This window comes from Euprymna scolopes, chromosome 21, assembly GCF_053919585.1.
Source record: "Euprymna scolopes isolate OS-2025 chromosome 21, ASM5391958v1, whole genome shotgun sequence".
Classification (NCBI taxonomy): Eukaryota; Metazoa; Mollusca; class Cephalopoda; order Sepiida; family Sepiolidae; genus Euprymna; species Euprymna scolopes.
The window spans coordinates 47,182,233-47,209,229 of NC_136502.1; the positions used below are offsets into that span (position 1 = coordinate 47,182,233).

Consider the following 26,997-nt stretch of genomic DNA (forward strand, 5'->3'; position numbering starts at 1 on the left):
GTGAAAGTCACTATGTTTGAATATGTCTATCTTCACGCATTGGATATTAAATTGATTTTTAAATTGATTAATTTGAATTGAGATTACTAATGTTTGATTTGTAATTATGATGTCATGTTTAATGTACACATTGAATGTTTTGTGCTTCTGTTGTCGGTTTTCAAAATGATAACGTGAGTTGAAATTTTATTTTAAAAAATTAGTGGACAGGAAAGGGTTTAATTCCTCCTCCCCCCTATTTTTTCAAGCATCCTTGGTGTAGCTCGGGAATTTCGAAGTCGACTACAAAGGTGTAATTTGTTCATATCCCTTAGAGCATTCGCCCTGGTTTTGGAGTAAATTAATCGCTGGCGGCCATTTCGTTTGCGTGGGTTATTTGTGATTATAATTATGTTTGGAATAATATCGGCGGTTTTCACCACCTTAATATTTGCAGATAATTATATCTCTGTTATTTTATTAATTGTTCTCGAGGGACGAAATATGGCCCTAAAGGAATTAATGTCTAAATGGGAGGCCAAAAGGCTTTGCATAAATCGTGCTGTGAAGTGGTCAGAAGTTAACGACCCGTCACCAGATTTTTTCAGATCCCGAGAAGCAGTAATTAGAGTTTGGTTAAGGAATTTGGACGATCTGATAGACTTCATTTTAATCAAGACTCCAGAAGAGGAGAAATTACAGCTTTGCGAGGTTTCGGAGGGGTTATCTTCGGAAATCGAAGAAAAATTGCTTTCATTAAAATTAAAATTAGATACGCCTCAAGTTACTCAACCATCAACAATGGTTATGCCAGTGCAAATGTAATTGGGCTGTCCGAGGTTTTTCGGAACGTCCATAGATGATAAGTTTTCGTTCAGAACATTTCTGAACAAATTCGAATTTTGTACTGATAATTTAAATAAGGCTGACAGATTGTTAGTGCTTAAATCAAAACAGGATGGGGATGCATTTGATATAATCTCCAGTCTAAATGTAACATCAGATAATTATGATGTAACCCTGAAATTGTTAAGGGAAAAATATTTAAACTCTGATTTAATTAAAAAGCGGGTTTTTGAGAAAATTATTCTTGCTCCGTCTCTTATAACGGATTTAAAAATTTTTAAATCATTTCTTGAAAAAGTTAATAGAGATTTGACCAAACTTGATAAGTTTTATGGAACTGACTTTTTTTTACTGAGGGTGGAACCTTAGGGGCATTGATAGCCCACATATTATTTGCTAAATGTTCTAATGTTATAAGGAGAGAATTAATGAGTAAAAATGGTGAAAGATTCCCTTCTCTGAATAATATTATGTCCCACGTGTTTGAAATTATGGAATATTTATCAGCCACCCCACTCGATGTTCGGCAGGATATTTGCGCGCCAAGATGAAATTCAATATGGCGTCTTCTGTTGGAATTTTTTTTGTACCAATAATGGTGCATCCTCCCTGTTTACATTTATCATTGTTTATCTGGTTCTTATATATGATTTTTTGTATTTTGTATCCTTTATGATTTTTTGTTTCGTATATTTTGGGTTTGTATGAAACTCCCTTTAATTTGGAGAAAAGGGAAGTACTAGCTCTGTGGTGACGTCAAGAGCCCAGCGCGTATTTCGTCCTCTTTTGAAATTCTGCTGACATGGAGAGTGAACGTGTTCATTGCCCGGCGCTGAAAATGGAATCTTGATGAGCCTCCTTCAAAGAAGTAAAACTGGCAAGAAATTAATACCCGGCTGTGACGAGACAGACTTCTGAAAATTAACTATGTGACTACGGTTTTGCGTGTATTTTACAAGGAGTTAAATTATTTTAAAGAAAATACCTTTTACGTGACAAGGAATTTTGGAATTTCCTATCCGGACAAGCAACGAGGTCTTGCTCCTGAAATTCATGTGTGTCTCTACGGTTTGCCCGTGAACATGGAGGGAGAGGAAGTTCTAAAAGGACTTTAAACAAAAAAAAGAAAAAGCCACGTGCCTGACTAGCTTTCAATTGTGAGTACGCTCCTAAAATTAATTTCATATGCCAGTGTGATTAGGAGATACCATTTTGTATTTTATTATTGTCTTCGTTTATGGATACACACAACTTCTTTATAAGAACCAGTGTTGTTATGTTTTTCATTACATGTTACTTTTTTTCATAATATGTTACCTTGGTGTTTGTTAAGTTTAATGCCCGCAAAGGGAAAAATTTGCAATTTATTGTAAATAAAGTTTCTTCTTCATTTCAAAGCAAGACATTTATATTTTATTCTTTACCCCCTCCTCCTGTTTTGTTTCATGCTTTTTTTCAGCTTAGTTACTTTAGCGTCGACTTTATCTGGAAGCAAGATAAATTCCGACACTTTTTCCTCATGGGGGTGGGGGTGAAGGCCACTTTATTATGCAAGCTGTGTGAAGCTACAGATCATTCTATTAAGAACTGTAGTAAATTTCCTTTCTTCAATGCGAAATGCCGAAGGGCTAAACAATTAAAATTATGTACTAGGTGTCTGGGTGAACACTCAGATGCAGTTTGTCATGGAAGTAAGGGATTTCTTTACCCTTGTGCAATCTGTGGTTTTATGTGTCCTAAGGGAAATAAGTTCTTTGTGGGCCGAACAATATATTCTGAACAACAGAACAGTATTTTTCCTATCCTTAGAATATCGATGAAAGCACATGGACGACCAATCTATTTTTTTCTGTTTGATTAATACTGGGAATCAACAAGCGTTTTTTGCCCAGGAAATTCTATTTAAATTGTGTTATGCATAAACCATAAACCACAAGAAGGTTGATATGGCTGTGAACACGTTGATTGGCAGTGACTCCTTGAGACTGTAGGAGTACAATATATCTATAAAATTATGATTAAAACTCTTTTAAATTTGCGGCATTATTTTCCAGAGATTTGAACTTAAAATTTGAAGTTAATAATTTCGATAAAGTTGTCAACTTATCTCAGGAAGGATTCCAGCTCTGTCCCGGTTATAAGAATTTAAACGGAACTCCCATTAAAAGGATTATTGGTTTGGACCTTCTGAGTAAATTAAATAATCTCAGATTAGTTGAGTGTCTTAATGGCAACGCGTGGCGACACAGGGATTTCATAATTCCGTTTGGTGAGAGCCAACATTTTTTTAATAAAGATTTGAATAAGGTAGAGTCGCCTCCCTTTAATAGCGTTGTGAAATCCCTTACTCAATGCAACAGTTATTTCATCAATTCTGTTCTAAATCCAACACTCTCTTATGAGGACGAATTGAAGCCTTTCTTCTCCAAATCCACAGGTGAACGAGGGGTAGAGACGTTGCTCACTGTTCTCATTAGGAATCGATGAAGAGGTGAAGTTATCTGCCGTGGACAAGGAGAAGATAGAAGAGTTTAAAGACTCCATCGTATGGGAGGAGGGGAAATATTATGTAAATTTACTATAGCATCATGATAGGATCCCACAGGTAAAAAGTAACTTTGTGCCTTCCTTAAAGGTAATGGAGAGAGTGGCAGAGTCCTTAGAAAGGAAGGGAATGTATAATGAGTACCTCCAAGTGTTTGAGGATCATGAGGAAGGTGGAATAGTGGAGCAATTTTTTGTCCTGCCTGGGAATTATGAAGATTATATTTGGGTTCCACATAGACCCATTATTAAGGAGGGATCTAGAGTGACGACAAAAATTTGTCCTGTATTAACTGCTACCTGAAACGTCAAGAGGGGATATCAATTAATGACACTGCCTACATGTGTTTGCACTTAACGGCTTAATTATTGGATTTATTGCCGGATTCAGGAAAAACGAACATGTCCTTCTAGGTGATATAAGAAAGGCCTTTTTACAAATTCACCTTAAATCGGAAGAAGATAAAAACAGATTTTGTTTTTTTTTCTTAAAAAGGGTGACAAATTATGTACATACAGGTACAAAACAATTCTATTTGGGTTCAATGCTAGCCCCTTCATTCTGAACTTCATTTTGAAATTCCATGCGAAAAATATGCGAAGGATGCAGCATCACATGCTATTTCCAACAATTTTTATGTGGATAATCTTGTCACCATCTGTTGTGACGGAGATCCCTACTTGCTATTTATAACAATATTTGTAGCAGGTTGTTAGAGGTAGGGTTTGATTTGAGATCCTGCAATTCTAACTGTTTTAAGATACAAGATAAAATGTTAGACGATGAAACTATTTCTTCTCACTTCCCAGCCTTTGAGAAGGTATTTGGATACCAATATGATCCTATTCGGGATAGGTTCAAACTCTTCCACTTTAGTGAACCCTGAGATCAATACCAAATGAGGAATTCTTTCACAAATATCAGGAGTATGGCCCTTTATCTATGCTTCTCCCTGTCACAATACAGGGGGAGATCATTGTCAGTTCGATCTGGAAAAGCAAGTTGTCGTGGGATGAGCGGATACCTGAAGAGCTCAATAAGCTGTGGCAAACCTACGCCAAGGATCTAAATGATTTAAGGAAGTTTTAATTTCCAGAGACATGTGTTGTCAGAAAATCAATCGAATTTATTTGTTTCTGTGACGTGTCAAAAAATGCGTACGGATTCACCTTGTATGCGGAACAAAGAGCGAATTGTTTTCTGTCGTTCGCAAAGGCCAGAGTGGTCCCAATTAAAGGGAAGTCACTTCCCACTTTGGAACTATTGACTATGTTTTTAACCCTTAAGGTAGTCCCTCAGGTTTTGGGTGCTTTGGGGGCCCTTAACATTGATAATTTTTTCCTGGTGTCTGATTCCCAGGTTGCACTCTCGTGGGTTCTGAACGGTAAAGGATCCAAGAAAAATATATTCATTGAAAACAGGATCGCAAAGATCAAAAAATTTTCAGAAGATATTAATATTAAATTTGGCGTTCTACCGAAATTAAAATATGTTACTTCGTCGGAAAATTTGGCAGATCTTCTAACTAGAGTTATCATCACTTCTAAATTTTCCCAGTTATTCAATTTCTGGATGTATGGTCCAGAATGGCTCATTAGAGATGGCATTGATTGGCCAATCTCACCCTTACCTTGTGTTATATTACGAATAAGCGTATGGGGTGGCGAGAAGGAAGTAGACAAACAATATGTATTTAAATTTTAAATGATTGATTTCTCAATCGCTTATTTATTTGTTAATGAGAAAGTAAAATAAACAAAATGTTCAAAGTTCGTAAGGATGAGAATGGTCAGGAAAGAAGAGTTTCATTGTAAAGTTAATGTTTGTACTTCTTAGGAGAGAAAAGTCGAGCGCTAATATGAAATTGTGATGAAATAAAAAATGAAAATGTTAATTCTTGCTGTTGGTGTTTCCACGTGGAGAAATTGATGGATGATGTGCGTGAAAGTGGGTTTAACGTCGGGGGGAGGGGGAATCCGACGGAGCCGATGATTATCCCACACTGTAGATCTGCTGTGACTCTAGGCGACTAACTTTTTATCGCGACGGCTACTGTTTTTATAGTGGTGTTGTGGACATAAGTGAAGACAAAGGGCAAATTGATAATTATCTTATATTTTGCTATTTTAATTGTGTTTGTTTATTGTGTCTTAATGCGATGTAGGGAATCGTCTGTTTGGTGTATGTGTGCATGTGTTATATTGATTTAAAGCTGAAAAAGTTTGCTGCGATGCTTGTGTTTTACATTTTGGTTTTCTCTTTTGTTGTGCAACCTTATCTGGTGGTTTTCTTGGTTGAAGTGATGTGCGAGCTATTCTATTGATTTGTGTATGTGAAAAAATGTGCTTTGAAATTGTTGTGTGTATTTATTGAGTTCATTTGTATTGCATCGCCGAACATCTTTGTCTTAGCGTTGCCATTATTGACTGTCGCAGCCGCTGCTGCTGCTTTTCTGGTTTATTCATGCGAATATTGAGGGATATGCGAATATAACACTTGTTTACACGAAACTAATAAAAAAATTGTATCATGTTTGTACTTTCAGGAGACACGTCCTTCTGAAAATACCTTCCCGTTGAATATTACAAGGTATTCCAGCTTATCTAAGGCAATCAACGTCTTAGTGCAGAGATGTTTTGTAGATCTACAAATGATGGTAGTGCAATAAGCAAGAGTGTTCTGCAGGTTGGCAGGAGAGATGCAGTCCATTGAGAAGGCTTTGAAATTGTAAAAGTATGAAATATCCTCGGGAGATGTACCTTGATGCCAAGAGATGAGCATGAGTTGAGGACGGGAGTTCTTTCCCTCTGTGTAAAGGATTGAGTGAAAGAAGAAATAGGTTGAAAATTGCATGTGTCTAAAGAAAAGGAAAAAAACAAGTTTTATAATGTTTATAGATAAAGATATTACATTCGTTTTTTTTTTATTTTTGTAAGTGAGCACTCTGCTGGAGTATAGCTAATAATGTTTATGTACTTAACACATTGTTCGGATTTAAAACCAACGGTATTGATAATTTTAATTTTTGTATAGCTGATGAATGGATTGTCATTGAGCAAGTAGAAATAAATAAATAGAGGCGTAAATATGACTTGACTGTGCTATGTTTGGTTTTAGTCATTTCAGTCACCAGAATACCACATTTACTCCATTTTCATTTTGTCGACCTCAGACAGTCACGTGAGGGTTAAGTGACATTTTTTTGAAGATAGTGATTTTAAGGGATGACCGTAACCCTAGAGGGGGGTTGTTAGACCTACGGATGAACAGCCAATTAGTTACGCTGCAATACAGTTTGTCAAAAAAAAACAGCAAGGTTATAGAGAGTTCATCATGCCAGAAATGAGTAGGAATCTCTGTTTGAGTCCGTATGAATTATGAGATGAAAGATCTTATTGCCAACGGTTGGCTCGATGTATTGAACAATGTGTGTAGGTGATGTGCCTGGAAACTTTTGTCAATCTCGTGGGAGAGAGAATTGCTGTGGTCATTAAGAATTCTGACTAAAAGGAAACAAAGTTTAATTGAGGACTGACTAAATTTGGAAAAGAAGAGAAGGATATGTGGATATTTCTTTTACTTAATGAGGTGTGAAAAATCTCGAGATTGTTTTCTTTTTTTGTTTTTTTAAGAACACGGATAGTTGGATAAGGTCAATAGTGAAAGAATTCCTTGATGTTAAATCTAAGAATAAATCAGGTAACCACAAACCACTGACAATAGCGCACTGAGTGATGCAAAGATGCGGGTGGATGTCCTCCGCAGAGATCCAGATAGCATGCATGAGTTACAGTAAAAAGAACAATTGGACATGGACATTTTAAAAAAAATGTTTTATTTTGCATTATCAGTTTTTGGTAAGTTGATTGGATAATTAATCTAAAAATATATTGTTGATTTTCTTTTCTGCTTGGAGATCTCCTATGCTGGGGGTCGGCATTCTGGGTGCAGGGAAGGTGCTTATGTGAAATTTACGAGTAATTGACAAGAGAAAAAAGGGTGTATATGTGATAAGGACTATGGACCAGACAAAGTCGGGTTGTCTTGCTTGACAAGAAGCGATCAGTTTTCTGGGTGGTCCTTTTGACACAAGTTCAGGAATTTCACATTGTTGGATGTAACAGTGATGATGATGATGATGATGATGAAAAGAATAAATCTGTTTTCTTAACAGATCATAAAAAATGACCCAGCCCCCCACCCTACAAGCTGGACCTCAGTTGAGATCATAAAATGAAGAAGACTGTGAATCTGTGGAAATTGCCACTTGAGTTTTATTTGAGGGACCACTAGAAAATCAAGTAGGTAAACTGTTAAGTGGTTTTAATTATTGGATTTACAGTGAAATTACTTTAGAACGAGGGCTAACTATGATGACCGATTCACTTATCCTACCTTATAAATATGGTCTTTGGGAAACCCCTCTAATGAGTGATGGTAAAGGGTACAGAGAGAGAGATAGACAGAGACAGAGAGGGAGAGAGACAGACAGACAGAGGCAGAGACGTAGAGAAAGAAAGACAAAGCCCCAAATAGAAAGAGGCCATAAACTAGAAGTTATAAACATAAAAAAACGTGTTTTTTAGCCAATTAGGGAGAATTCATTGGTTTTGGGAGGGGGGGTCACCACTTATCAAGGCCTGGAAGCCACTCAGGCATAAGGGTTATTGCAAGTACAATACGTTAGTGTGGAGATTTGATGAAGTGTTTACTTAAGGGGGGAGGGGCGGTTCATTAGGAATTTATTAACGTTGGACTTGAAGACATTCAAGTTGTAGTCAGGTGGGAAGCAGGCAGACGGAACAGAGTTTTATAGTTTTGGTGAGAAAAGTTCGTTGACAACCCAGCCACCTGACACGATGTCCAACAGCCTGGCTGAAAAAAACTTAATTTAAACCATTATGATCCTGCACCCAGAAGTCAGTCTGATTTACCAATCTTATAAAGGCTCCTAGCTCATGTCCTTACTGAAACCTGTAACAACATTGAATAATTAATGTTACTAAAAAGACTGCCTTTGTGATTTCTTTTGCTGTTTGCCTGTACTTGTGAAATGAATTCTTCCCTAGACCGATGTTTCAAGATGCAACAGAGAAGAGCGACGCACCTACCTGCGAAAGAGTAACTACTTCTCAACGTCCAACATCAGAAGACCAGCCGAAAAACACTTGTGGTAAGGTTACCAATTAGCCATCATGAGAGCTGAACTGCCACATGAACTTGTGGTTATGCACGAGTTGCGTGTTCAAGTAAAAAAGCGATGAGTTCCAGTAACCATCGAACGTCTGGCATAGATATTAAGGTCCTAACCACTAGACGAAGAAAAGATGAAGACAAAGATAAAAACTAGACGATCAAGGAGTTATAAATAAGTCTTCGCCAGTTTAAAGACTTTTAATTCACAAGGAGTTAGGGAGTTAAATGCTCTGAAAAGCTTTAGAAAAGTTTTGAAGATTAAAAGTCGCTGGAAACTTGAAGGGTCTAGACGCAAAATTATTGAATTTTATCTGTCAGGAGTGAGGTTACCTTTAAGGTGTGGCCCAACTCCACTCCCCACAACAAGCAATGCAGCCCATAGGGTTATAGTATCACTCTTGGGATTTGTACACAACTGGCTAATTAGTAGATGGTCTACAACAAAAAAGAAAACCATTTTTCATCAAATGGAAATGGAATCATGTTGTCTTTTTTAGGGCAACAATTTTATCGTTTAAGCCTGTATATTGTGTATTGTATACAATTTTACTATTTCACTCTGTATATTGTGTATTGTTGTTTTTTCTTTTTTTGTTTAGAATGTTCGTCGAAAAGCATTTTCTACAGGGATCTTGTATACCACAGAGCTGCAACACAAACCATGTGAATGGGTGTTTCTTTTTACAATAGGGATGCTGCAGAGATGATTGATCATTTTTTATCATAGAAACAACCAATAACTGGGAATGTCCGTGAAAGCGAACTTTGGATCTGCATAGATTCAGTGACCTGCAACCCAGATTAACTAACACAAAATAGGCGGGTCATGAAGGCCATATTTAGTGTCTGACTCAGGATACTGTGGACTCTGTAACTAACTGAGATAGCTTTTGCTTGTGGGACTCCTAAGCTGTTATATTTAGTGCTTGTGACCAAGCACTCTGTACTTACCCGAGATTAAGACTTGTAAGACCTGATCAGATTATATCTACATTAGTGAGCATTGAAAAGAAGAGAAACAAAATGTAAATGACATTTAAATATACCAACAATCGCTAATATTTTTTCTTATGGTTTAGAATTTTTTTAGAAATGATAGTTTGTATTATGTGGACAACTGTCCTAACCTTGTATGTTAATTTCCCAACGTTTTAGCTGATGTAACCTTCATCAGATGCATCTTGTCATGGTTTTCTAGCTTGACAAAATGCACATGAAGGAGGTTGGAGGGTTAGATTAGCCAAAATGTGAGAATAATATCCAAAATTAGAACAGAATAATCCAAATACTTTTTTCTTTTTCTGGGAGTAAAGCCTTACACAAGATGTCTGGCTTGTTCAAGTGCCTTGGGTCAGAATGAAGTAAGTTTTGGAGGCTACTCTCCTTTTCAACTTTTGAATGAAGTATAGGATTATTACCAGTTACCTATACTGAGAATACTGACAGGTTTCATTACACATATTTCTATAACCTTATAACCTTTTAAAATACACTTATTAAGATAGATTGTCTTCCCATGTTAAACTGAATTTATGGGTAATCTAGTTAAGGTAGGAAATAGTTGATAACCCAAATGGTTGCAGGAAAGAAATACAGAGAAAAAAAACAACTAAAATTTAGATTTATGCCCATTAGTGGAAATATAGGAACTAATTGAATATGGAAACCAATGACTTTATTTTCTTCTCAACAGATGATATTGCCAGGTACTTTTGAAGGGATAATCATTGTTTTAGGGCTGCTTCATTTCATTTGATAATATTGTAAAGCATTGAACTACAATTTTCAACATTTCGAAAAAGATATTTTTAAAAATTTAATGATGCATTCAACCAAAATAATTTGACTATTGCATGTGCATTTTTATATGTCCTCTAAGATGTGAAGAATCAGCATATTTCTTATCACAAAAATCACATTCAAATGGTTTTTCACCAGTGTGTAGTCTCATGTGTCGTTTAAGGTGAGAACTTTGAGTAAATGCTGATTTGCATATTTCACAATGAAATGGTTTCTCACCAGTGTGAGTTCGAATGTGATCTCGAAGATGGGTGTTGTTTATGAATCTAGAACCACATGTTTCACACTTGTAGGCTTTTTCTCCAGTATGCGTTTTTATATGTTCACTAAGACTTGATCTGAAGCCAAATTCTAATCCACATATTTTACAGTGGAAATCTTTTTCTTTAGTGTGAGTTGTCATGTGGGATTTAAGGTGAGCTTTTGTAATGTATGCTGATTTGCAAATCTCGCAACTAAATGGTCTTTCGCCAGAATGTATTCTCGTGTGCACTTTGAGGGATGAATGTGATTTAAATCTTGACCCACAGGTTTGACATGTAAAGGGTCTCTCGCCAGTATGTATGCGTACATGAGCTTTTAAATCTGAAGAGTTTAAGAAATTGGCCTCACAAACTTGGCAATTGTAAGACCTTATCCCAGTGTGCATCTTCTTATGGCGATACAAGCTCTTACGGATTTTATATGTGGCTCCACAGATTTTGCATGCAAATGGTTTTTCTTCTTCCATGTGTGTTTCTGTTTGTTTTGTAAACTATAAAGAACACAAAAACTCCATTTTTCATTTCATTTTTCACAATACATTTTTTCATCCAGTCAGAATCTCAGCTTTTCAATAAGAGGCAAAATCTCTTTCTCTACCAACCTGAAAACACAAAGAAAATTTACACTTTACTAATATTTGAGCAGATTTATACGACGTTTCCACACTAACTTATTTATGTAAATCTTCATATTTTCAAATCATTAAATTCTGTTTTATAAACAAGTTTGTTCTATTTTTGATTTCAGGAAAAAACTATATATAAGTATTTTTTCAAAGAAAAACTACAGTTCTTTCTTGACCAACCTGAAAAACAAAGAAAATTTATATTTTAAAAACATTTGAGCATGATTATTTCCATTATATATTTCCACTTTCTATAAAGAATTTTGTTGTAAGTCTTCAGATTTTCAGATCATTAACTTTTGCTTAAACTAGCCTGTTCTATTTTGGGTTTTAAAAAAATCCATATAAATTAAAGACAAAATTAGCAGTGATTGTGTTGAAATTTCCAGAGTTCTTTGCAAGTTCAAAAATGGTTCTTTTATGTATATTCTAAGAATGTCTTCGACAAGAAGTTTGTTTATTTTGTATCATGTAGAAATGTACAAATACATGTTGTTAACTAAAGCCAAAATGTTTTGTTCTTAATTCGAGACTTTCTCAAGATGACTGATTTGAAAGAAAAAAAATATTTGAAAATATGTGATGCGTCTATGACGAGAGAAGAATTATTTTTCTTTTCTTTTTTTTTTTAAACAAAACAAACATTAGGATTCAAAATATGTGGTGCACTTATGAGGTAGAATAATGCGTGTTTTATTTATTTTTTATGGAAATCGACCCAGACAAGATATGAAACCACTTAATTGTATGGCGCTAAATATATATGTTAGGAGTTATTGCTTATGATCCAATGGGTTGTGTTGTAAATCCCTTCTTTTTGTACAAGAATTTATTTTAAAATTAAAATAAAGACATCCATTATATTTTCCCTTCATTATTTAAAAAGGCATTCTTAGCATGAGGGAGGGGGCCTTTGTTAACTAGTCTGGACTATTATGTAACAATTTAATAAAGAAATTGATAAATAAAAATGACTACAAAACCTTGTACACCCCAATAGTAAGCAGCCTAAAGCAAGAAGTCTTTAATATTAGAAACAGTAATCTTCCAGATTATCGTTTGCTGCTGACTTTGAATCGGTTTCTCATTGGCCAAATTTTTATAGAGTAAACAAGTAATTTTAGGATTTTAAAGATTTTGGTGAAATAATATTCAGTAACATAAGAATTTAAGGCTTAGAGTAGAACGTTAAATTTGTTGCCTTAAAGAAAACAACACTACAGCTTTCTTTTAAAACTTTCATAGAAAAAAAATCAATTCAGGTAACTTATGTAGTAGAGCTGACATCTATTCTATGTAGCCACTTTCAGCTTCAACCACTATCTCAATACGGGTGCAGAACTGAGAGCATGCCTTTTCCACAAGCGACGGTGGGAAATTGGTGAATTCCTAGCAGATAGCAGTGATCAAGCTGAATTTGATGTTGTGGGAAGTCATGTTGGGGATGTTCTCAACATCTGACCAAATGAAGTAGTCCAGCGAGTTTAGGTCGGGGGAGGAAGGGGGCCAGTGAGAGAAAGGTACAAAGTTGTAACACTCCTTTTAAAACAAAACCTGGGTCTCTTTGGACTTGTGGGCCAACGCCAAGTCCTGCTGCCACACCCAGGGTCTGCCAGCAGCCACCTGATTACACCAGGGAATCACCAAATTCTTTAGAACATCCAGGTACACTTTGATGTTGACTTTCAAGCCGACTTTAAAGATGTGAGGTGGCATGATGTGGCTCTCATTTAAAACCATATCAAATACCATAACCATGGCTGGAAACTTTGTTTTCATCCCTCTGGGCATGCCGCTATTATTCATCACAATCCAGTGATGCATTTTGAGGGTGCTGGCAATGGTCCTGTTGTCATAACTTGGATCGGTAGAGAGCATGAGCTGTGTAACGGCACATCTCTGATCTCACTCATTGAACCTTGTGTCACTTTCAGACATGATAGAAGGCCCCTATCGCTCTTGGGATTTATACACAACTAGTCAACTAGTAGATGATCTGCAACAAAAAAAGAAAACCAGTTTTTATCAAACAGAAGTGGAATCATGTCATCTTTTCTAGGATGACAGTTTTATGGTTCCACCCTGTATATAAGTCATTGTGATGCCGACGGACAATAGTGATTGTGATAACAGAGAATGGAAACTTCGATAAGTTTTAAACTAATTGTTGTGCATGTTTAGAAGTCCTCAGATTTATAATGAAATTAAATAATTCATAGGAAAATGTTGGAATCATATAAATTTTATGAAAGTTGTTTATTTTAATTAGAAAATGAAACATACAAAACAATTAGTTAAAAACTTCTGAAGTAGCAGTCATGATTCTCGGATGTTCTGGTTATGTTAAATAAAACGTTTTTTTTTTTTTACTTCCACTTTCCATATGGTGGAAGTCATGCTGGGGTATACAGAGGAAAAATCTACTTTGATTAATGCTTCAAAAACTTTAACATATATTATGAAAAAGACACATATATGTGTGTATCTAAAAGAATATATCACATTTAAGCAGACAACGCCTAAAACAATTAACTTCCGGTATCTATGGACAGCCACAAGTGACAAATTTTCCTTGTTGATAACAATTAATTTTCAATATAGTAATATCGTAAAGTAATATTTAAATTATGTCTATTAAATTCCTCTTTATCTAGGAAATATTAATTTTTAATTCCTAAAACTAAGTATTATTTAAATATTAACCAAATCATTGTTAACTTTATCGGAAATGTAATATCAAATCAAATTTTTGGAATTATAAACTAAGTCACTTTTTCATTTAATATTAAGAGATTGTAAAATCAGCCATGCATACAAGAAATTTAGTTAACTCGGAACTTATAAGTGTTTCAGTTACTTGGTTTAAGACATTTTTTTTCTAACAATGAAGAAACAAGTAGCATAGATTACACAACAATTTTTATTAGTAAGATGTGAAGATGAACAAACTGGTCTACCATAGAAAAAATTATTCAAGTTCAATTTCTGAATATATTTGTTATTTACCAATGACGAAAAATCGCATCGATTAAAAAATAAAATTTTAATGATTAACAGTAACATTGTCATTAAAAACATAAGAAATTATTTCAGAAATATTTCGAAATTTCACAGACGAAAATTTTAAAATGTAAATAATGCATGATAAAATTCTTTTTTGTAAAACTCGATTTTATTATATTTTACAACTTCGATTTTTCTGAAAAATCGAGAAAAATCGTATAAATCTACAGCGATTGTTACCCAAAATTAAATATATTTTAATTCACCATGCCAGTATATTTCAATATGTAAAAAGAATAAGATGTAAATTCCCATGCCCCCAGAAAAAACTTCTGCTAAGATTGCATTGGGAGCAAAATATGAGAATTTTTTGTATATTATTTTATTTCAGTTTAAATATAGTTCAGCTATTGTTTTTAAATAAGTCTATAAAAAAATAACGAAATTGATCAATTATTTGATTTTGGAGAGAATTTTAAAAACCATGTTGTTTTCATTGTTTACGTCAAAATACATAATAACATTCCGTTCCATTTTTCCCATTTTTAGCTTTTGGGGAAATTTTGTGAAAATTTACAGATTTTGCAGAGAGTGTAAAAAAGTATGAGATTTTTTAAAATAATCTTTCTTCTTGAGAATACAGCAAAAATTATGACAAATTAATTTTATTTTTACAAGTTTTTATTACTATTTGCTAGTTTAAATTCCGCCTTTATTAGTGTCATACGTCACAATAGTTAGATATTACTGAATATTATATAAAATAAGTATTTTCATGATTCAATGAAAAAAAGATTTCCCCTATGCTCGTTGGTGTTTTTGAAAATTTTCAGAAATTAATTGTCTCCCCTGCTAATATGCGCGCTATTCAGTTTATTATGTAAGCAAAGCTTGCAAATTTCTTCAAAAAAATATTTTTAGTTCTAATGCACTTATTAATCTGCACTATTTTTTTTAAATAGTATTTTTAAGTTTAATTAAAGTTTTATGATATGTTTTTATTAAATTGTAAGGTTAAAGTACAGAATAGGTACAAAACACCCTTCCATGTTAAAAATGGCTTTCTAAATAATAACGTTATTATTTCAGCCCGGATCAATAAGTGCACTAGTACCTTATTTTCTTTAATAATTAATTTTCTACCTTATCGTTTTTCGTATTGTTGAGATAGTTTTTATTATTGCAGCATGACATTTAAATAGATGCCATTGTTTTTACTTGAAATTCAATATTTCGATTTTCACTATTAACTAAGAACCAATTTTTTTTTTCAAAGTGAACACAAAAATATTTTTGGGTTTGTTTTACTATACACACAGATTCAAAAAAGTTGTTAAAAAACAAATATATAACAAATAAATGTTATCAAAGGCAAGATAGGTTATTTTTCTACCTAATTGTATAATTTTTTTAGTGTTTTTATTTAATGTAACATATTTATTCAGCTCGAAAAACATAGTGTTTACCGATGTATTGGAAAATTACAAATGGCGCCAGACTTTCTGCTGAACACGGTAAGTTTAAGAAAATGCGTTTAAAATAAAAAACTGTACAAAATACTATTAAAAACCCACTGAATATATGTCAGCCTATGTCACGGTAACATATATTGAGCGAGTTTCTAAGTATTTTGTTTAGTTTTTTATTTTTAACTCCTTTTCCCAAACTTACCGTGTTCAACAGAGAGTTCGGCGCCATTTTTAATTTTCAAATACATCGGTAAACACTGTATATTTTTCGAGCTAAATAAACATGTTGCATAAAATAAAAACACTAAAAAATTATCCAGTTAGATAGAAAAGTAACTTACCTTGCCTTTGATAACATTTATTTGTTATATATTTGTTTTTTGACAACTTTTTCGAATCTATGTGTATAGTAATACAAACCCATATTTTTTTATCATAATATATTTTATTAAAAATAAAATCATTCAGAAAAAGAAGCATTTCAAGGTAACGACTAGTTTGCTTTAAAATTAAACTGGAATTGTTGAAAGATTAATCAGAAAGGACTCTTCCTCAATATACACTGGCAAGATTTGGCAAGACCTCCACTAAACAGAAAGCAGACATCAAAAAGAAACAGTTTTAGTTAACATAGTTGCTGTTCTGCGCGATTATCCATGTTTGCTTTCAAAACCAATACAAAATGTTTAAAAAATATTTCATACTCTGATGCTTAGTCATTTGACAAGAAAACCAGAATACAAATTTTAAATGACAGTGAGATGTATCAAAATTTAGGCAAACTGAAATATTAACCGACTCAGCTTAAAAGTCAACAGCAAACATTTTTGGCTAGGATGTAGTCGTCGTTATTAAACTTCCTCTGTGCTTGTCTATAATTGGGCCGAAAAAAAAAAATTTTTATAAGAAACATTTGAAAAAAAATCTTCATAATATACGTACTTATCACTGCATGAAGATGTTATATTCCAAAAATCACATAAATCGATCAAGTAGTTTTTTTTTGTTTAAGAAAATCAAATATCACGCATTTTAGTGAAGAATTGCTTCACACCATCTTGTTTGAGACTGATATGCTACTAACGACACCTGTCTGAAATATAGGATCGACAAGGGCAGACAATCGACTTGGAAACAAAAATTGCAAAACCCTGTTGTTTTTTTGTTTTTGTAAAGGTTGAAAACACTTTTTTATAATACAACTATATATATATATATATATATATACTAGCTGTACCCGGCCACGCGTTGCTGTGGCTCAGTTTGTTAAAATGGAAAACATTCCTCAAGAAAAATTGCATTTTGTTCGTTTATTTACTTTTATTATTTTTTGCAATTTTTTTAAGCAATAAAAGTTGTTATTTTTCCCCCCAAAGAAGATTAATTTTTTTACCATAAATTGTTAGGTGAAAGCTTTTTTTCAGGAAAACTTTCACTTTTTTTTTTAAAAGAAATTTGACAGTAAACGTTTCTCTTTGAAAACGGAATTTTTATTATAAAAAGAACAGATTAATGCTTTACATGAACACTGTAAATAGTTAGGTGAAAGTAGAGAAAAATTTGATTCTTTTTTTCAAGAGAATGTACAAATTATTTTTTTTAACAGATGTTCAGAAAATAAACAGAAAAATACTTCCATCATTAATTATGCAAAAAATAAATAAAATGTTGATTTAGTGTTTCAACATTATGCTTATAAATTACGATAAAACTTGCTGAGTATGCGCTGTTTTATGGTTGTTGTAAAAATGGAACGGAAACTTAAATTTCGCTCCATTTTAATCTTTCTTAATTTTTTAATTGTGCCCCACCAAACGAATATAATCAAAACAGTAACATTCAACAATTGGACTTTATGTATATAAAACAAAATATTTAAAAAAAAAAAAAAGTTAATAACGAAAGGGAAATATTTCCATTTTTAAACGAAAAAGTCAGTTGGTATATCTTTTTGTTATTTTTTACATAAGTCCAGCTTACCATTCACATTGGAAATGTCGACATTTATAGGTTGTTGGATACGTTTACAACGAATAAACACTCCAATCTGCCCATTTTAAGAACGACTTTCGGAATAGACACCCCTAACCTTGTCAGCATACCCGAAAAGCTATAAAAGTTGACATGTCGAATGTGAACGATGAGTTGGACGTAATGTAAAAATGTACCAAATTTAAAAGGGAACAAAATTCAAATTTCCATTCCATTTTTACAACAACCGTAAAGCAGAGCATTCTATGCAAATTTTTCCTAACTTACTGTATTAATGCTATTTTTTTTAAGCAAAAAAAAAAAATATTTAGGTTTGGCTATAAATTCCTAAACTCATTTCACCCTAAATAATTTAGGTGACTGAAATAGGAATCTAATTGAATCTTTAATTTCTTGAATAGTATGCGAGAAATTCATTTTTCTTCGCGTTATATCGAATTCATTAATAGGGACTTTAGGGGCTTTTTTCATAATGTTCCTGTAAAAATTATTTTTTATTGTTACAAATTACGATGCTTTATTTATATAAAAAAAGCAAAAATAAATTCTTGCGTTTTTTTATTTACTACTGAAAATCATAACTTTAGTAAAGGTATTTTTTGTTTAAACAAAATAAAACATTTTCACTAAGAGTTAAGTAAAAAATAATTAGTTCATTATATTCTGCGATCATTATTTAATAAATATTGAAATTTTCATTAAAATTGGTTAATTTCCTGATTTTGGTGAATTTTTAAGTAAAGGGAGGTGTCAAAATGTTTATACACTTTGAGCGTCGGCATTCATTTTGTCTGTACCTACCATTTTTCGATTAATATTTGATAGGAAAGCGACCATGTGTGGTTAATTTAAATTAAATTTCAATTACATGGTTACATTATCAATAATTATGTGATTAAACCCATTGAAAATTTACCGATATTGTAAACACATTCTGTTTATATTAAGCCTGAAGTGGACCAAAATATCCTTTTAGTGATATCACATGCAGTGTTGGCAACTGAGATTTAAAAAACCCTGCGAGATCAGGAGAAAGAAATCTCCAGAAAATCGCTAGATTTTTAATTTTTATCGTCTGAAATTTTCAAAAATCGCTAATTCACCCCCCCCCCCAAAAAAAACTCCATATTTTAACTTCCTACAATAAAAAAAATTATAAATATAGTATATTCAATATATAAAATGTTCTGTGTTTTCTCACTATATGTTTCTGGAATTATATTGAAGTGGTTAGCTCCCCAGAAGGCTTACATATTTTATCAGCTAGTTTTACCTGTTTTTTCAGAGAGGGTATTTATTTTTTTTTGCAAGAAACAAATCATAAACTCAAACTTTTTATAATAAAAGTTAAATTGAAATATACTGCAAATTAAACATCACAATAATGGTGCAACATATTTTGAAACTAGAAAAATAAAAAAAAACAACTTTGTTTTAGCATGTTAAAAGTATTTAGGTTGGTAGATAATTAAATTCTACTGTATTGGTATAAGTTTTTTTTTTTGCTGTTGTTTCTTGCTTTTTACAATTTTCGACTAAATACTTCTAAATTAAGCGGGGTTGCTTAGATCGTATTTTAAACTAAACTTCGGAGGTTGGAATGTCCCCCCACCTAAAATGTACTTGGAAAAATCGATTTTATAGCGAGATTTAAGAATGGTTAGCCAAAACAAAGGTGAAAAACGAAACAAATAATCAATAAATAATTGTTACCAAAGGCAATAAATGCTACTTTTTTTTACTTACATAAATGAGTTTATTTTATGTTTTAAAGTATGTTCAAGCGCTTTTCTTTATTTTTTAATCTAAAATTGCGGGTGTGTAGGTGCCAAATATCTCCAGATTTTCTAGAATTCCCCGCTAGATTGCAAACGAAATCTCCAGATCTAGCAGGAAAACCACTAAATTGGAAACACTGGTCACGTGACGGGAAGTGGTAGTACATAATTGTCCCTAAATAAAAAAAATGGCCTATCTGTACGAAGAAAACCACCTATTTATTATAGAAAAATTAAGTATAATGTTATAATTAAAAAGAAATATATAAAAACACACATGGGTATAGTAAACATATTATACCAAAACGTGGAAGCTATCCGTCCAGTGGTTCTTTAGACTATTAATTGCGAACGAACCAAGAGTTACATTTATATATATATATATATATATATATATATAGATATAATAAATTAACTTACTTAATAAATCAATAAACTGACTTCTTTTAATAAAGAGAATGTCAAAAACATTGGAGTTTTTGTTTTTTTTTTCGTTTGAAAACAGACTTTAATACCCGAACATATAAATCAATCAAGTATATTTTTTTTAAAAGAAAATCAAATTTTACGATTTGTATTATAAAAAAATGTGTTTTCGACATTTAAGAATAAAAATATTTTAAAAAGTCGATTGTCTGCCCTTGTTGATCCTATATTTCCAACAGGTGTCGTAAGTAGTGTAGCAGTTTTAAATAAGATGGCATGAAGCAATTCTTCGCTAAAACTTGTGATAATTGATTTTGTTAAATAAATAAAAAACTACTTGATCGATTTACGTGATTTTTGGAATATGACATCTTCATGCAATGACAAGTACGTACATTATAAAGATTTTTTTCAGATTTTTCTTGTAAAAAAATTTTTTCGACCTAATTATAGACAACCACCACTAGGTGTATCAGAATTTTTGTAGGAATTTTTGACACCCCTAACACGAAACTGCAAATAAAATATATAAAACTCGTAATTTCTCTGTTAAAAGTGGGTTGTTTATTTTCTTTATGGATTATACTTCCAAAATAAACTATTAAAGTTGTTTTAAAAGTAATAGAAATAATTTTTTTAAAACAGTAATGAAATTAATTGAATTTTACGAGCTCAGTATTTTTCAATTTTTAAACTTTAAAAATCTATCAAAATTTTTCTATTGATTCAATTTTTACGATATTTTCAGGGTCAATGTGAAAGTTTATGCTCTTTCCAATAAACCGATAATATTTTAGACAAACGTCTTTTTTTTTAATTCACGCACCCCCATTTTCAAGTGTCTATTAAAAAGTAAATAATTAATTTACTCACCAAAGTTTTATATATCACAAATTGAAGATAAAAGATCAATAAATAATATATTCAACTTTAAAACAAAAAAAGTAGTGTTTTTTAGAAATTTTCCTGTAAAGCTCGAAGTTTAAAACCTTTTTTTGAAAAAAAAAACATGTTTGTTTTTGTTTTGTTTTTTGTTTTTTTAATGAAACCTTGGTCCTTGCTCCTTTAATTGAAAAAAAGATTAGGGCTTGAATTACATTTTTCGAGGAGTTATAAGCTTGGAAAGACGGGGTGGAATTATTAAATATTTTTCACGAAATTTCTGACACACCTAAAGCATCACTTCCTCTATAATATAACTTCAGGCAATAGATTCAGTTTTCGAAATATTAAATTGTTAGGTAAAAATACTAAAACAGTTAACAAAGCCAATGTTCTAAATAATGGCGTTAATTTTTCTACAGGTGGTGCAGTGCACCACTGGTGCACTGCACTGGTGCATGCACTGCAGAAAAAAAATCACCTATTTGATTAATTTTGTAAAAGACATCGTTTAAAATAAAAATTAGTACAAAACTTCGCCCAGTTTTCATTATTGCTTTGCCCCGAATACACAAGTGACTAGTTTTCGGAAATCACCGTCCGACTCCGTAAACTTCCTGTTTTGGTTCGGTTAATATTTCGATCTGCCGTATTTCTACGGTTTACAGACTGTGTTGATTGTTGAAATAATATCGTTATTATTTAGAAACTTAATAACATGGAGAGGGGCGCTTTGTTAACTATTCTGTACTTTTCACCTAACAAATTAGTAAACAAAAGATACCGTAAAAATTGAACTGAACTTGAAAACCCTAATCCTTACACAAAAAAAAAAAAAAAAATGTCCAAAGGTGATAGCATTTGATTTTATGAATTAAATTTTAAAATAGAAAAATTATGGACAAAAGCATCCACATTTCCTTAATACGAGAGTTCATGCACACACACAAAAAATAATTTTAACAAATCGGATTTATTCTCAAATAATTATTGTCAAATCCTTCGGTAATTAAGAATATTTCGTATCGGTAAAATGAACATTTTTTTTTTTTTTTTTTTTAGTAATTTTTGTTTTAATTCAATAAATAATTTTTCCTTAAAATACTGTGGTCAATTTAATTACATACCTTTTTTTATGTAGCCTGTCCAATTATGACTTGTGGACGGAGACAAAAAAAATGTGTCCTATTCAATACGTCGCTTACATCAACCCCCAGTGATGGTCGCTTACCTCACTGAAATTTCTATTTAAGTGAATTAATGTACCTGTATACTATGCCTCCCCACGGGACAGAGTTAGACACCAGGGTCGTTTTTTAACGTGGAGAAAAGGTACAAAAATAAAAATTGTCTCAGTCGTGTAGGATTTCTCCTCCACCGAAAGAGAACAAGAAATAGAAGTGCAGCAGCACTGCAGCATCTGAAGAACAGATACTACACTTTGATCTTGACCAAAAGACCAAGGCTAGCGAATTAATGTAAGGAAAATGATAAAATAAAATAAAAATGTATTAGATTTTCTCTATCATATACATATATTTCAAATAAATATTAACCATTATTTTTATACCTACGGACACTAGTGCTTTTGGTTTGGGTTTAAGCGGGTTTGTATTACTGTACACATAGATTCGAAAAAGTTGTCAAAAAAACGAATATATAACAAATAAATGTTATCAAAAGCAAGATAAGTTACTTGTCTACCTAACTGGATATATTTTTTTGTGTTTTTATTCAGTGTAACATGTTTATTCAGCTCGAAAAACATGCAGTGTTTACCGATGTATTGGAAAATTCAAAATGGTAGCCGACTCTCTCTCGGAGAGGGTACGTTTGGGAAAAGGTGTTATAAATAATAAACTAGACAAAATACTGTTAGAAATTCGCTCAATATATGTTACCGTGACATAAGTTGACATGTATTCGGTTGTTTTCTAACAGTATTTTGTCTAGTTTATTATTTATTGTATGTTGGGGTGGAGAGGGCTCCCGTAAGCTGTGGTGAAGGCACCCTTTCTAGGAGAAGCAAATCTCTGATTTAAAAAACCAGAAAGTGGGAGACCATTAAGCTGGTCTGCAGTTTAACTTATTGCTGGTTATCTTGCTCTTGCTTGTTGCTGGATCTCAACATTTTGAATTGAGAGAGAGACTTAGCTGTTGTACAAAGCTAAGACTCTGTAACATCATCTGTGTACAGATACTCCCTCAGGCATTTATCTATTAAAATGGTCCTGTGGCGATGGAAGTCATTTTGGGGCTCATGAACTTTAAGTGTCTGAGAGAGTGGCACTCGTCTGAGAAGACGTTGCAATCATCATATATATATATGCATGTGCGTAGAAGTAACAGACTTACGTCTGCCAAGTTCCAATATTCTTTTTTAATTTTGATCCCTTAGCAGCCATTTTTACCAACTTTTAGCTTTATTAAATTTGTTCCACGAATTCAAATCTCCTACATAACAAGTTTCAAGTTTGTAGATAAAAAATTGATAAAGTAGTTTGTTAGACACAATTTCACACACAGATAGACAAGGTTACTTTATATATATATATATATATATATATATATATATATATATATATATATATATATATATATATATCATTTAATTTATATATATATATGTCATTTAATTTATATAATATTTTATATAAATTAAATGATATGATATGTATCTATATAAAATGACCTTGTCTATCTGTGTGTGGAATTGTATTTACCAAACCACTTTGTCAATTTAAAACAATTTATATAAATATAAAAATAATTTATATAAATATAAAAATAATTTATATAAACATTTCGATGCTCGACCTCTTCACCAACTGACGGCTATCCCAATACAGAAAGTTTTCTTAACTAGTACTACATGCAATAAAAATGGCCCTTTTCAGGGTCATCTTTCTCAACAAAACTACTATACATTTTGCAAAATCGACTCCTCAATCTTGCAGCTGTACACAACTTCCTGTAGCTGTTCTGCACCTTTTTGAATGTTCCAGCACCTTGTTGCAGTTTCTAGCACCCTTCCACAGCTGCCAGCACCTTCCTGCAGTTTTCAGCGACAATAGTAAAGTCGCTCCAGCTTTAACACAACACTTACAACTTTGTTTTATTTACCTTTCAGTAAATAAACCTGAACAGTATTTTTTATCCTTCACAACAGTACAATTGCATTTTGTCGTCTCTTCTTTGTCATTGTTATTTACCTTTTTCTTGCCTGTGTCACCTTTTAGTTGTAGGGTCAATTGTCACCAACGGTCAGCCCCCACAACAAGTGTTCCTAAGATATATCATCATCATCATCATCATCATCATCATCATCATCATCAACCCATTAATGTGTTGGGCAGCAACATATCTCCCCCACCTCCGCCTATCCTGAACCAGCCTAGCCAGTAAACCTCAAGAATGCTGCATAACTTTCCTCTCCCTTTCCACCGTTCTTCCTCTCGGCTTTGGCCACCAGCATTCATACAAGTTTCATTTGACTCAGAAGACCCCCCCCTCCACACACACACACACATGCTGAACTAGCATTTCTCTTTGTTACCGTTTCCATAACATACTAGTTTTACGAGAAAGGGTCGTTAGCCCTATGTCCAACCCCCAACCTGGAGGACCAGGGATCACTCTTTGTCTGGTTTCTATCCGTCGACCTTTCTGGCAAGGGTGGCAGCATAGTGCCAGGGATCATTGAAATGCTCTAGTTCCTTCACCGAATATATATATATATATACACAATATTTTATAGAAATATTTATTATCATCTACAGACACCAGAGTTTCATGTTCATGCAATCTTCAGTGAAGTGAGTGACATTACTGCCAGTAAAAAAATTCAAACCCAGTTGCAAACTCACCTTCGACTCTGCAATCTGATATTCAACTAGTTGTGTAGAAATCCAAAGAGCATTAGGAGCCTTCTATCATGTCTGAAAATGATACAATGTTCACTGAGCGAAATTGGAGATACACCACTGTATAATTCATGCTCTCTACCGATTCAAGTTATGACAACAAGACCATTGCCAACACCCTCAAAATGCACATCTGTATGGTTCCACGCTTGTCAGATGACCCATGACTATGGTCTTTGGTGTGGTTTCAAGTGGGGGCTAATCATGCCACTTCACATCTTCAAAGTCGGCTTGTCAACACCAAAGTGTACGTGGATGTGCTGGAAAGTGTGGTGATCCCTTGGTGCAATCAGATGGTCACTGGCAGATCCTGGGTGTGGTAGCAGGACTTGGCGCTGGCCAACAAGTCCAAAGAGACCCAGGCTTGGCTGCAGAAAGAGTGCTACGACTTTGTACCTTTCTCATTGCCCCCCTCCTTCCCCTTAAACGACACATGAGACTAATGCCTACTGGGGAGAACTTGAATGCCTACTGGGGAGAACTTGAATGCCTACTAGACACTGTCCTCGAGTGTCTAAGGTCTCTCTGTACAGGAGTTTGTCAGAACAACCTGGCATGAGGATACTTTTTTCATAGAAGTAAACCCTGACCAAATATTCAAAATCACATAGTATTCGCTGCCCAAATAAGATCTCCTCACTATGGCTAACCCACATTAGCTTTTATGAGGAATGGTGCACCTTCTCCAAGGGATGTTACGTTAAGTAATAGCACGGAGCTGGATACTCCACCAGACTTGATAAATTCTTGTCCTGGAATCCAGTAAGACCAAGAGACCAAAATGAAAGATATACTACAACGTATGAAAATGGTTAATTGGGGAGAGGAAAATTGTTCTCAATTTCTTTACTAATCCAGTGCTTGAGAGATAAAGAACTTAAATGGAACATTCGAATATCTATGTATCTCATATAGAGTTCAAGTGTTAGCCCCAGGTTGTGGGCCCCTTGATTTCTGAGAACTTCGACTGAAGTAAAATAAAACAAAAAAAAAAGTCAGAGAGAGGTGTAACCTTGGTTGAAGTGAGTGTTCCTAATGATGGAGGTCTGAACAGAGCTGAAAGGGAGAAACAGACCAAATATCAAGGTCTTATGTATGATATGAAAAGAAACTGGAATCTTGGGGAGATATCAATCATATGTTATTATAGGTGCCACAGGGCTTATGAAGAAGAGCCTGAAGTCCTACCTAACTAATATTCCTGGTGAACCAAGTGAAAAAGAGATCCAGACAATTGCACAAGGGAACACGAGGATACTAAAAAGAGCTCTCAGTTGGTTTCAATAAAAAACAGGGCAATGTTGGCTGCCCAATACCCAACGTTACAATCTTCAAAGGAAGAAAACTAAGGAAAAAAGAAAAAGAGAGAAAACCTGTTTGAATGTGATTTTTGTGATAAGAAATATTCTGGACTATCCATTTCCTCGATAGGTACATTCTGCAAAGTTATAAGGTTATAAAAATATGTGTAATGAAACCTGTCAGTATTCTCAGTATAGGTAACTGGTAATAACCCTATACTCCATTCAAAAGGTGAAGATAATGCCTAGGGGAGTAGCCTTTTAGAATTTACTTAATTTTGATCTACTGGTCAGACCCATATGCAAATCAGACATCTTATATCAGGCTTTACTTTGGTCTGGAAAAAAGTATTTCTATTTTGTTCTAATTTTGGATATTATTCTCACATTTCAGCCACTGTAATCCCCAACCTCCTTCACGAGCATTTTCTCAAACTAGAAATCTTGACAAGATGCACCTGAAGAAGGTCGGAGGTTATATCGGCTACAACATTGTAAAAATAACATACAACGGGAGGACAGTAGTTCATATAATACAAATTATCTATCCCCGTCTTAAAATTCCAAAACATAAGAAAAAATATTAGCGATTGGTTTACTCGGTTAATTACTTATTATATTTAAACTGGTCACTTACATTTTGTTTCTCTTGTTTTCAGTGCTCATTAATGTAGATATAACCTGGTCAGGTCTCGATCTGTCCAGTTACAAGCTCTGACCTCGGCAAAGTACATAGTCCTTGATCACAGGCACCAAATATAACATCATGAGGGTCCCAGAAGAAAGGGCTATCCCAGTCAGTTACAGAGTTTACAGTATCCTGAGTCAGACATCAAATATGACCTTCATGACCTGCCTACGTTAATTAATCTCAATCACAGGTCACTGACTTATGCAGATCCAAAGTTCGCACACTTGGACAATCGCAGTGGTTGGTTGATTCTATGGACATTTGCCAACAAACATTC

At 33.4% G+C, this 26,997-nt stretch overlaps 1 protein-coding gene across 1 annotated transcript in view; it reads right to left on the minus strand.

Annotated features, from left to right (window-relative positions):
• Window positions 1-22,035, minus strand: part of LOC145242782 (uncharacterized) — a 213,163-nt gene extending 191,128 nt beyond the window's left edge. Inside the window, exons 1-2 of the mRNA XM_080105918.1 lie at window positions 21,933-22,035; window positions 10,414-11,231 (exon numbers count right to left, since the gene is read on the minus strand). Coding sequence (XP_079962044.1) covers window positions 10,414-11,096 — 683 coding nt within the window. The 5' untranslated portion in view covers window positions 11,097-11,231; window positions 21,933-22,035. The remainder of the gene's footprint in view (window positions 1-10,413; window positions 11,232-21,932) is intronic.
• Between the last annotated feature and the right edge of the window lie 4,962 nt (window positions 22,036-26,997).